The 13,178-nt window shown below is 43.0% G+C and overlaps 1 protein-coding gene across 1 annotated transcript in view; it reads left to right on the top strand.

The window, feature by feature from the left end:
• Nucleotides 1–222: 222 nt before the first annotated feature.
• LOC141109816 (sialic acid-binding Ig-like lectin 13) overlaps nucleotides 223–13,178 on the top strand; it is a 54,991-nt gene continuing 42,035 nt past the window's right edge. Inside the window, exons 1-3 of the mRNA XM_073601082.1 lie at nucleotides 223–356; nucleotides 4,601–4,705; nucleotides 11,851–12,204. Coding sequence (XP_073457183.1) covers nucleotides 4,630–4,705; nucleotides 11,851–12,204 — 430 coding nt within the window. The 5' untranslated portion in view covers nucleotides 223–356; nucleotides 4,601–4,629. The remainder of the gene's footprint in view (nucleotides 357–4,600; nucleotides 4,706–11,850; nucleotides 12,205–13,178) is intronic.

The following is a 13,178-nucleotide window of genomic DNA, read 5'->3' as shown; positions in this document are numbered from 1 at the left end:
CTGGTTATTAAGGGGGTTTAAGTGCCCAGTGTTCAAGTGGTTAATGAGGACAAAAAAATGAACTTAAATGATTTTAGCAAATGGCTGCAATATAACAAAGAGTGAAACATTTAAGGGGGTCTGAATACTTTCCGTCCCCACTGTGTGTATATATATATATATATAGACTCTCCTTCTACCGGTCTAACTTCTGCTTCCTGTTTAATCTCGTACGGAAGAAAAAGAAGCAGAGTATAAAAAACCTCAACGAATGAATTAAATTAAATGGAATGATCAATAAAGGAAGAAACGAAACAGAAGGCATGGACATTTATGGAAAGAATTGTGGAAGAGAAGACCACGTTGAACAATAGCAGGTAATGTGACATATAGAACATAATATTTTATAAAAGAGCAGTATACCATCTTGTCTGTGGTATCTCCACTTTCCACTTTCCTTTTACTCTTCTAGCACTCTTCTCACCATCAGCTCCTTTACCACCACATAATCAAACTGTTAAAAGTTCTGATCTGCCAAGTTTCCTCCAGTCCAGTTTTTTATTATATTTTTTCACTAATTTCTTGTCCTCCTATTATATTTGACTTCTTTCACCGCTCTTTTTACAACCTTCGGGCAGAACAATGGTTTAGTGATTAGCACTTATGCCTTTAAGCAATGGGGTCCATAGTCTGAATCTTTGCCAGTACACTATCTGCATGGAGTTTGCATGTCGGTGTGTTGGTGTGGGTTTCCTCTCACACTCTAAAGACGGGCTGGTAACAGGGGCGTTGCTAGGTGGCAAAAAGACCAGGGGCTTCAGCCCGAAGTCGGAGCCCGGTACCGGGGGGGGGGGTTTCGGCTGGGCGGTGGGGTTGTGTGTGGGGGGGGTGCTGTGCGGCGGGGGTAAGCTCACTTGCTGGTTGCTGCCTGGCTTACCAGTGCCCATCAATGCTGACCACTAAACTCACCTACCTGACACACTGACCTACCTGACCCACACTGACCATTACACTGACCTACCTGACCCACACTGACCATTACACTGACCTCCCTGACCCACACTGACCATTACACTGACCTACCTGACCCACACTGACCATTACACTGACCTACCTGACACACACTGACCATTACACTGACCTACCTGACCCACACTGACCATTACACTGACCTACCTGACACACACTGACCTACCTGACACACACTGACCATTACACTGACCTACCTGACATACACTGACCTACCTGACCCACACTGACCATTACACTGACCTATCTGACCCACACTGACCTATCTGACATACACTGACCATTACACTGACCTACCTGACACACACTGACCTACCTAGCACATACACTGACCTACCTGACATACATACACTGACCTACCTGCCATACACTGACCTACCTGACACACACTGACCTACCTGACATACACTTACCTACCTGACAGACATACACTGACCTACCTGACATACACTTACCCACCTGACAGACATACACTGACCTACCTGACAGACATACACTGACCTACCTGACCAGACTTCATGTGTCCTGCAGCTCAGCCATAGTGTGCAGTGCGCCCATCATCATCATCACAGCAGCCAGCCAGAGCCAAAGGAGGAGAGCCGCCTGCCCGAGCGCAGAGCTTGGATCTCATAGTGACGCAGCCGCATTGTAATTCCCGCCTTCTGGAGCCTGCAGCGCCTATGATGGATGTCACACGTCCAGCGGTCCCGGCATTGGACCAGCGTGACGTTCATCATAGGCGCTGCAGGCTCCAGAAGGCGGGACCTGCTATGTCACTCGGCCGCGCTCCGAGTTAGATCTCCCCCTGCTAGGGCTCTGGGCTAATAATAGAGCTGTGAATGCCTGAGACTCTGCGCTTTTTGGGGGCCCACTCAGGGCTCCAGCCTACCTTAGCCCCCATTCCCGACGCCACTGGCTGGTAGGTTAAATAGCTTCTTTCTAAATTAGCTCTAGTTGTCTGTACAAATTGGCTATGCACTTGTGTTATCACATTCTGCATGTCGATCCCGAGTCTGTGCAAATAGGGAGGGTTGAGAAATGACCCTGAGACCTACTGTACCTTGTAAAAAAAAGATCAAAAATAATTTTTTATAGAAAAGGCTATCAAGCGTATCAGAATTGATACTAAAGAGATGGCCCATAGATACGTGAGAGTGAAAATAAATGAATGCAGCTCCAGGTGAACCATTACTCACTCCTCCCTGCGAGTCTATCACGAGGGTGCTGTACAGCCCGTCTGTGACAGCACGCAAAAAGGAAAAAGTCAAAAAATGTTTGCACTCCTTGATATCTTTATTTTGACATCATAATAGTATCACACGCATGACAGGAACAACAGATAGTAAAGTGGAGGAGGCTTGAGTAAACGCTGTTTTTTAGCATGAAATGCATTTACATCAATTGTTTCTGTCATGCCTGTGATACTGTTAAAATGCCAAAAAAAACATACAGAGGAGTGCAGCAAAGATGGCCCATAGAATCGCAGCAATTTGCATCGGATATCACACATACACCCTTCACGTCTTCCCCAGTGTAGCCACCTCTAAACACTCTGAGGACTTCTCAAAACTGTTTCCCTTTCTCACGAACACTCTTCCTCTTGCCATTTAGCTATTTTCAGTTCTTCAAACCCTCAAACACCCCAAACAATCCATGCATTTGAAATAATATGAATTATGATGCTTCTTATTTCAATCTGTGCCCATGTTGTAGACATGTCCCTTCATCTCCTACATGATTTCCATGACAGAATTTGAATCTCCTCAATAAGCACAAAATCAACAAAACAAGGAAAGAACATGTATCCAGAGCAGACTTTCTCAGCCTTTTCAACACAGAAGAACCCTTGAAATAACTTTTCAATCTCAGGGAACCTCTGCTAAAAATGTCTATACCTACAACTCATGATACATTAGTGTGATGGTCAGTGGGAAGAAAGTTCCTTATAGTTGTGGTCATTGGGAAAAATTACCCCTTACAGATAGCTGAAAGGTTTAATGGTGTCAGTGGAAACTTATCTGATGAACAGAAATTGCTCATTGCTCAAGGAACCCCTAGCAACCTCTGGAGGAACCCTGGGGCTTCATTGAATCCTGGTTGAGGAATCTTGATCTAGAGTTTGGAAGTTTACAACTTCTGTAAGGTTTTTACTGCCCAGTGAGGAGATCTGTCTTCACATTCAAGAATTTTTACTAAAACATTCAAGTTTTTACTGAGAAAGTATTTAATGGGGGAAACGCCCTAGAAGGAACCTGTCAGGGGTTCTAAACCTTCCACAATCTATTAAAAAAAAGCCCAAAAAACGTTTTGTCCGAATTTCTACTGGAATCATATGTATCTTTTGGTATTTGCAAAATATATATTTGTTTTATTTCTTGTATGTTTAAAAATTATACTTTAGAACACTTTTTTTTTGTTTTCTACAGTGTCAATACTACGCAACACTTGAAGTTCCACTTTTCAGGCCTTATCTTATGTTTGGGGGTAAACTTGTGGTCTAAGGCTGGATTCACACCTATGCAGTTTTATTGTTTTTTGCATTTTGCAGATTTGCACTACAGAACGTGTTCCATCGAAAACCATGTTAAATGGACTGTAGTGCAAATCTGCAAAATGCAAAAAGCAATAAAACTGCATAGGTGTGAATCCAGCCTAAATGTGGGTTGGACCTTTTGGAATTTTTTTTTTTTTTTTCTTGTATGTGTAAACTTGAAACTTTAGATTTATTTTTCTACTGTTTCTCTACACACAGTATAATCTCAACAAACCAACATTCTTTTTGTGAATAGAATACCTTTAAAGTGTTTGTAAACCCTCACATATACCCAGTGTTTGTAAACCCTCACATATACCCAGTGTTTGTAAACCCTCACATATACCCAGTGTTTGTAAACCCTCACATATACTCAGTGTTTGTAAACCCTCACATATACCCAGTGAAGTAAAGAGCCTCAGATGATACACAGTGATGAAACAAATCCTCCTACATAGGTTTTATTTGTTTATCTGCAGTCTTCTCTTCCCTACACCCCTTTAAAAGGACAGATCGTATTAAAAATCTTTCATCTGTTAGAAGCACAGAGGAGAGGGCGGAGAGTCTGTGTGTGAGAGCTGATTGGAGGAAAGGAACACCCCCCCTTTACACAGCAGTAGAACTGTGCTGTGAATAGACAAGCTCTGTGCTGAGCTCCCTCCCGGACACAAAGTTTATCTCAAGTTTCGGGAAAACTTCTCAGAAGTGACTCATGCTGATATAACAGAGGAACAAAGCACCAGAGAGAAACGACACTTAGAGCTTTGGAGAGAGATAAGTAAACACTACAGATTTATGTGCTTTGCTCAGATTCCATGACTGAGGTTTACAACCACTTTAAATGCCCTTATACCTTTACCTTCCAGTTAATACTAAGTTTGCATGTGGCAACACCAGTTCCTGAGCATATCTTGGCTAACCTGGGCTTTGATCTAAAATACAATGTGCTATTTATTATCATTATGTAGTGAAGGGGAAGACACAAAACCTATGAGGGTGTTATTTATTATAATCTCTTTGAAGTCATCACCAGGTAGTGACAATTTCATTGTATTCTAGGAACTGTGGACTGTCTAGTACTTTCTAATATGAAAATAAAAAGAAGTAAATATCACCTGAGCTATTACCACATCCTCATTTATATTATATCCCAGCTGTGGAGCGGTGAGTATAATGTGTGTTAGCGTCTGTCTTTGTATAGTTAGAAAATCTTTCAGGGTACACTATGCCATGATAACTATGTTTTTTTAAAATTTTTATGCAGCCACAATGTGGGAGTAGGATAGGGATAGAGCCCCACTGGATAGGGAGAGAGTAGCAGTAACACTAGGGAGAGGTACATTTCGAGGCAGGAGAAAATACATTTCCTATTACAGGGTGTCTCCTCTATGGGCTTCCTTGAACAGTTTCCCACTGGCAGACAGCTATCTACAGGAAAATTTTATTTAGGGATCGCAGTGTAGCCAAGCAATATCATAGCGCCATCCAAGAGAAGTGCTCCTCTGGCATTCTGTGGTATGTAAGTGCCTGATATACACTCACCGGACCCTTTATTAGGTACACCTGTTCAATTACCTGGTAACACAAATTGTTAATTAGCCAATCACATGGCAGCAATGCAGTGCATTTAGGCATCTAGATGTGGTGAAGACGACTTGCTGAATTTCATACCGAGCATCAGACTGGGGAAGAAAGGGGATTTAAGTGACTTTGAACGTGGCATGTCTGTTGGTGCCAGACGGGCTGGTCTGTGTATTTTAAAAACTGCTTACCTACTGGGATTTTCACACACAACCATCTCTCGGGTTTACAGAGAATGGTCCGAAAAAGAGAAAATATCCAGTGAGTGGCAGTTGTGTGGAGGAAAATGCCTTTTGATGTCAGAGGTCAGAGGAGAATGGGCAGACTGGTTTGAGATGATAGAAAGGCAACAGTAACTCAAATAACCGTTCATTACAACCAAGGTATGCAGAATACTATCTCTGAATGAGAAACACATCGAACCTTAAAGCAGATGGGCTACAGCAGCAGAAGACCACAACGGGTGCCACTTCTGTCAGCAAAGAACAGGAAACTGAGGCTACAATTCGCACAGGCTCAACAAAATGGACAATAGAAGATTGGAAAAATGTTGCCTGGTCTGATGAGTCTTGATTTCAGCTGCAACATTCAGATGGACGGGTCAGAATTTGGTGTAAACAACATGAAAGCATGGATCCATCCTGCCTTGTATCACCAGTTCAGGCTGATGCTGGTGGTGGTGTAATGGTGTGGGGCACACTTTGGGCCCCTTAGTACCAATTGAGCATGGTTTAAACGCCACGGCCTACCTGAGTATTGTTGCTGACCATGTCCATCCCTTTATGACTACAGTGTACTCATCTTCTGATCGCTCCTTCCAGCAGGATAATGCACCAAGTCACAAAGCTCAAATCATCTCACCACTGGACAATGAGGTCACTGTAATCCAATGGCCTCCACACCTCAATCCAATAGAGAATCTTTGGGATGTGGTGGAACGGGAGATTTGCATCATGGATGTGCAGCCGATAAATATGCAGCAACTGCTTGATGCTATCATGTCACTATGGACCAAACCAATTCTGAGGAATGTTTCCAACACCTTGTTGAATCTATGCCATGAAAAATTAAGGCAGTTCTGAAGGCAAAATGGGGTCCAACCCAGTACTAGCAAGGTGTACCTAAGTGGCCGGTGAGTGTATATTACCATTGAAAAATGTATCTAAAAAAGTTTTTTTTCATACAGTAAAAAAACACATAGCTATATAATACATTATAAAAATAAGCACGTTAAATCTTCTGAGAAGGTCAACGGGTTTTGCAGATCATCCGCTTCATCAGGACCAACAGAATTTAATATATTAAAACAAGAATTATAATCTGATCAGTACCAATAATTTATGAATAGGTTGTATTGTTTGTTGTTGCTCATGTTTTCTTTTGTTATAGATTTGTTTTTAACTACTTGTGATTTGCTTGTTTCAATATATTCAATTCTGCTAGTCCTGATAAAGCGGATAATCCACGAAACTTGTTGACCTTCTCAGAAGATTTAATGCTCTTATTTTTGTAATGTATTTTACAGACATGTGTTTTTATACTGTATGAAATAAAAGATAAAACTTTTTTAGACAAACTATATGATATAAGAAAAATTCTTTTTGCATGGTGGATGTGAACACTGGGGTATATTTAAAGTTCCAAATACCCATTGTCCCTTTTGCCACTATACCGGGATACTACCCAGGTGTTCACATATTTCAGGCTAATTACAATCCTTCCCACAAATACAAACTCGTGGCTTCTGAATAAACATATATGAAGAAGTGTATGACCTGCAGCTTGTCCCCCTGTCCAGCCATTCTTTAGTTTGAGGGGAACATTTTTGAGGTATAGCCTCTCTTCCCTACAATCCCTAGCGAAATGACCAGGACAGCCCCACCGCCAACAGTGCCGATCCATGTCATGGTTCTTTTGATGGGAACCATTCCCATGTGATGATTGATTGGGGCCTCTTACAATTACAGGCTGATTTTGTGCACCAAGAGACTACCAACGGAACCTTAGAATATGAAGCTAGTATTTAAATCTAAAAATTGAAGTACCACACCAATAAACTAGAGACCAAAGTAAGGTTTTTTTTCTCTAAAATATAAAATTGGCTACAACAGTCAATGTGTTTTAGGGCCACACATTGCCCCCCTCATAAGGACTGCAACATAACAAAAAATACAAAATTATTAAACAAAGACAAAAGAATGAAATGTCTCATTCCTGCATTTTATACATATTTACACATACACCCATAGTTACTTGTATGCAGTAAAAAAGAAAAAAAAATGATTAGAGATGAATATGGATACCCATTTTTGAGTAACTTGAAACCACAAAATGTTATTAATTTGTTAATAATCTGAGCCATTCTAGATGTATATTAGTGAAGGCATGAATAAGGCACATAATAAAGTCAATGGTGTCCAAAAACTCCAAAGCAGCGTCAATAGTAAATTTTAGTAGCTTGAGTTGTACAACACCCATTCCATACACTTGTATTGTAGAGGACAGAATCCAGTGTTTGAAGCGCTCACTACAACCCAACGTAGTTTGAAGGTCGGAGAGTACTGGAATGTGGTGATCTGAGATGATCAGGCAAAACAGGACATCCCAGGGAGAAATGTAGCCCATAAGATCGCAGCGCCTGTAATGAGTTTTGCTGCATAAGACGTGACTTTCTCAAACATACAGTAAAAAAAAAGGGAAAATACCGTGCTAAGTGATTCATTTGATTAGATAAATAAGCAGCAGCTCAAAATGAGATACACACAAAACTGGAAGATATTAAAAGGAAGTCGCGCTAAACAAATTATAACAGTAAAAATGATTAAATGAATAATATTAATAATTAAATTGGTGTATAAAATGAGTCCATAAACCACAAGTGAATGTGCACAGTCCTTCAAAATCTTGAAAAAACTCTCAAACACCACTACAGACTCGTGACCTCCACCACATAAAGTGCCTGCTTCCCGGAAGGCAAGCTATCATAAGCTTGCGGCTATCAACCCAGCCAGGGCCTTTATCCAGGAGGTGTTGAGGTGACGGCTCACAGACAGATGCTTAGCATTATATGGGCAGGACACCAGGAAGACTTGATCGCTGAGTGATCGTGGTCATGGATCAGGCTCTCCTCGATGATCTCTCTGGTAACTTCTAGAATCTTCTTTGTATTTCTCTATTCTATCAGGGAGGGAGGGAGGGAGAGGCAATGTGATGGTCATATGATCACCAGACTTCACAGGAGGAAAACTCTAGATCTCCTCTGCTGCCACTTCCAGCAATGTCTCCTTTCTACGTCCTCCCTTTCTGAAACAGGCTGTGGTGATTGGCCAATGGCAGTCAGTGCAGCTATTTGAAAGTGAAGTATGGCCAAAGTTTATTGGCCATATTTCTCTTGGGGGTCACAGGAGTGCACTTACTTTTGCTCCTCTGTGATACAGATCAGCTGACAGCAGGCTATTGATCACTCTCAGCTGACATCACAGAGCCGCTCTAAGCCCTGGAAGGATCCCAACCATATTGTTGACCTACCTGATTGGCAGCTGGCTTTGCCTCTCAGATTATTGCTGATATCTAGAGCCAGCTATGCCTGCCCTCGGCCCGATACCTCAGTGAGTGCTGGAGGAGCAGAGGGGAGATCGGTGACTGACATTCACTGTTCTCCACTCTGAACAGACCGAGAACTTGATCTCAGTTCTTGGTCTTATGCCGCGTACACACGGTCGGACTTTCCGACATACTTAGTCCGGCGGACACAATCCGACCATGTGTAGGCTCCGGCGGACTTTTTTTTCCCAAAAGTCCGCCGTACCTAGATTTAAAGCATGCTTTAAATCTTAGTCTGCCTGACTCAGTTTCTGATGGAAAGCCTGTTCGTCTGCATGCGTCTGTATGCTGGTCCGATGGACCAGATACGACGCGAAGGCAGAGTACTGCATCTCACACTCGCTGCAATAGGAAAAACAAATTTTCCTATTGCGGCGAGTGTGGGGCATCCCAGGCCCTTAGGTCTGGTATGGATCTTAAGGGGAACCCCCTACGCCGAAAAATCGGCATGGGGTCCCCCCCAAAATCCATACCAGACCCCGATCCGAGCACACAGCCCGGCCGGTCAGGAAAGGGGGTGGGGACGAGCAAGCGGGGATCTGGGGGCCCTCTTATTATAGGGGGCTCCCGGATTCCGATAACCCCCCTGCCCGCAGACCACAACAACCAACGGCCAGGGTTGTCGGGAAGAGGCCCTTGTCCTCATCAACATGGTGATGAGGTGCTTTGGGGTGGGGGGGCCCGCAGGGCGCCCCCCTCCCCCAAAGCACCCCCCCATGTTGAGGGCATGCGGCCTGGTACGGTTCAGGAGGGGGGGGGGGCGCTCGCTCGTCCCCACCCCCTTTCCTGACCGGCCGGGCTGCATGCTCGGATCGGGGTCTGGTATGGATTTTGGGGGGATTTTTCGGCGTAGGGGGTTCCCCTTAAAATCCATGCCAGACCTAAGGGCCTGGTATGCCCCACGATGGGGCTTGCAAGGTGTCAATCTCGCCGATAAAAGCGGCGAGATTGACTTCCTTTTCTAGTCCCGTCGTACCCGAGTCACGTTCAAAATGAACGGACTTGTCCGTGTGTGGGCCGCCGTAACTCCGGTGAAAGTCCGTCGGAAAGACGGGCGGACCTAGCCTGCCGGAAAGTCCGGTCGTGTGTAGGCAAGTCTGTTTGTTCAGAAAGTTCAGCGGTAGTCCGCCGGACAGTCCGGCGGGAAGAACGTCGGACCAGGTATGCCAGAAAGTCCGCTCGTGTGTACACGGCATTAGAGCCAATGTGGGACAACTGCAGCATAGAGGTGAGTATGAAGGTTTATTTTTTTTTACGTACCTTAAACTTTTCCTTTAAAATAAACTCCACACTCTTGATGATTTGCAGTGATGTCATCATCCATACATGGTGGAGTCTCCCTGTGTGAAGCTTTATTTATAAACAACAAAGAACAAGAAGGGTGCACTAGCTTTGCACATCAACTTAGATACCATTTATTAAATGAATACACAGCTAGTTATACTCACAAACCAACGGAATCTCAAGCGAGAAAAATTGGTAGTAAACCAGCTTCATTATAGAAAATGAACTACATGGACCTGGGTGTCATCTCAGACACAAAGGCTAACGCATTTCAAGGGATATACCATCTTCCCCAGAGCTCTCAGCCAGGTCCACCTATTGGTACTGTTCATGTTCTGTATGGTTGGTTTCTAAGATTCAGTTGGTTTGTGAATATAACTATCTGTGTATTGATTTAATCACTTGCCGACCAGCCGCCGTAGTTGTACTGCAGCAGAATGGCACGGCTGGGCGAAACAACGTTCTGTAACGTCACTTTGCCCTGTGGCCACTAGGGGTGCGTGCGCCCCCTGCTCGCCCCCGGAGCAAATGCGAGTGCCCGGCGGTCGTGATCACTGCTGGGCTCCCGCGATCGCTCGTGGCATACCGAAAATCGGGATCTGTGTATACCGAGTATGAACAGACGATCTGTCATCTCCCCTAAACAGTCCCCTCCCCCCTTCAGTTAGAACACACTCTAGGGAACACATTAACCCCTTGATCGCCCCCTAGTGTTAACCCCTTCTCTACCAGTGACATTTTTACAGTAATCAGTGCATTTTTATAGCCCTGATCGTTGTATAAATGCCAATGGTTCCAAAAATGTGTCAAAATTGTCCAACATAATGTCGCAGTCCCAATAAAAATCGCAGATCGCCGCCATTACTAGTAAAAAAAAAAAATAATAAAAATGCCATAAAACTATCCCCTATTTTGTAGACGCTATAACTTTTGCGCAAACCAATCAATATACGCTTATTGCAATTTTATTTACCAAAAATATGTAGAAGAATACGTATCGACCTAAACTGAGGAAAAAAATTGTTTTTTTTATATATATATTTTTGGGGGATATTTATTATAGCAAAAAGTAAAAAATATTGCGTTTTTTTTTTTTTTCAAAATTGTCGCTCTTTTTTTGTTTATAGCGCAAAAAATAAAAAACGCAGAGGTGATCAAATACCACCAAAAGAACGTTCTATTTGCGGGAAAAAAAGGACATCAATTTTGTTTGGGTGCAATGTCGCATAACCGCGCAATTGTCAGTTAAAGCGATTCAGTGCCGAATAAGATCTTCCGGGGCTGAAGTGGTTAATGAACGGTATCTTAGGTAATGAGAGAGGCGAGGCGCACCCTTCTTGTTCTTTGTCATTCAGTTTTGGGGATGCCCCCAGTCTGGAGAGGGTAACAAGGCCTGGAGTCTTCCTGGTTACCTGTGGAAGTATGAAGCCAGCAAGATTGACAGTCATATGACTGATATGCACATTAGCCACCAGCCCTTCCCACTTTAGCACTAATGTAGTGTAGTCTTCAAAGCTTTATTTATACCTCAACAAAGGGACATATCAGGCTGGGATGGACAAGAAAAAAAGGAACATCTGCCGGTTTTCATTAATGTTTTTTTACTGCTAAGATTTTTGAACTGAGTTTTCACCAGGAAAGGAAGTAATCAAAAATCTCCAAAGAGAAAACCAACAGCAATAATAAAAAATGAAGTTTATTCTTTCTGACAGTACAATGGTAGGAACAGACTATATTGAAATATGTAGCCAAATGTATGATTGTGTACATGTGTGACCAAGACATGAAAATTGTTTAACAAAAAAAAAAAAGCACACACTTTTTTTTTTTTTAATCTGTAGGTACTGACAGTGAAGCTCTTCCAGGATACAGTATAAATGCTCCTCGCAGTGTAACGGTCCAGAGAGGTCTGTGTGTGTTCATTCCATGCAGCTTTACTGTGCCTGAGAAAGAAAGATTAACTAGAAGTGCTAAGGGAATTTGGTACAATAAGGATGACGAACCTGTGACTTCTAGAAGGAATTCCCAGTATGAGAATAATGAACGATTCTTTCTGCTTGGAGATGTATGGAGAGGGGACTGCTCTCTCTACATAGAAGATCCGATATATAAAGATGAAGGTCATTATCGTTTCAGAGTTGAAGATAACATAAAATTCACCTACCTAGATATCAAGCCTTATGTAAAAGTAACAGGTAAGGAAAATAATAATGTATCCCAGGAGCTTCCAATCTACAACCATCAAATACAAAAATAAAACAATAGGTGCTGGAACTCAACCACGACCCCCCAAAACCCCTCCCCCCACACACACCCTCCAAATCACATCAAATAGTGGGTGTGGTCATATTTCACAAACAGTAGAAGGGTCTTAAAGGGGCATTAAATATCAGGATTGCATTACATACAGAGTGCAGAGTTCATGGGGGTTACACACAGAGTGCAGAGCTGTCACTTGTAAACATAGAAACCAGACTTCTGTATTTACAAGTGATTGTGGTGAGCAGGCACCAAAGGGTCTGAGCCAGAGGTGGTGGAACTGAGTTCCACCAAGTTCCCCCTGAAAAAAAGCCCTGGTCCCTGGTCTCTATTATATATTATATTATTATATATTATACTATTATATTATATACACAGCCCTGGAGCAAAGCCTTCTCTTTTAGTTTACTTACATTAAATCATGTAAATGGGAGGAGATATCATATAAATAACTGGATGTTGGGTGATCGCACCATCAAAGTTTGAGACATTACTAAAGCTGAACTCTCGGCAAATATAAAAGAGCAAATTATTGCAGCTTTACAGTCATTAATACATCATTAAATGTATTATATTAAACCTCTTATAGAGTACCCCATGCAATTACACTGCAGCAGGGCGGCCCTCCTGTGCTAAATCACGTGCCTGTACATGATTTTGTGTCTGGGTCTGGGGTGTGCACGCCACCGGTGACCCACTCCCGTTTTGACTGGACGCAGGGGGAGCCAATCAGCAGACCCGATGTCCACCGGGACCCGCCAATCGTTCTCAGGAGAGGCAGAACAGCGGTCTGCCTATGTACACAAGGCAGATTGCCATTCTGTGAGAGGGGAAGATGGAGATCTTGTGTTTCTGCTAAGCAGAAACATGGATCTCTGTTTTCACCCAGACAACACCCCCCCCCCCCAGT

The sequence above is a fragment of the Aquarana catesbeiana genome, linkage group LG10, assembly GCF_042186555.1.
Source record: "Aquarana catesbeiana isolate 2022-GZ linkage group LG10, ASM4218655v1, whole genome shotgun sequence".
In the NCBI taxonomy this organism is placed as follows: Eukaryota; Metazoa; Chordata; class Amphibia; order Anura; family Ranidae; genus Aquarana; species Aquarana catesbeiana.
The sequence above is the reverse complement of the archived record's forward strand: the minus strand, read 5'-3'. Positions and strand labels throughout refer to the sequence as shown.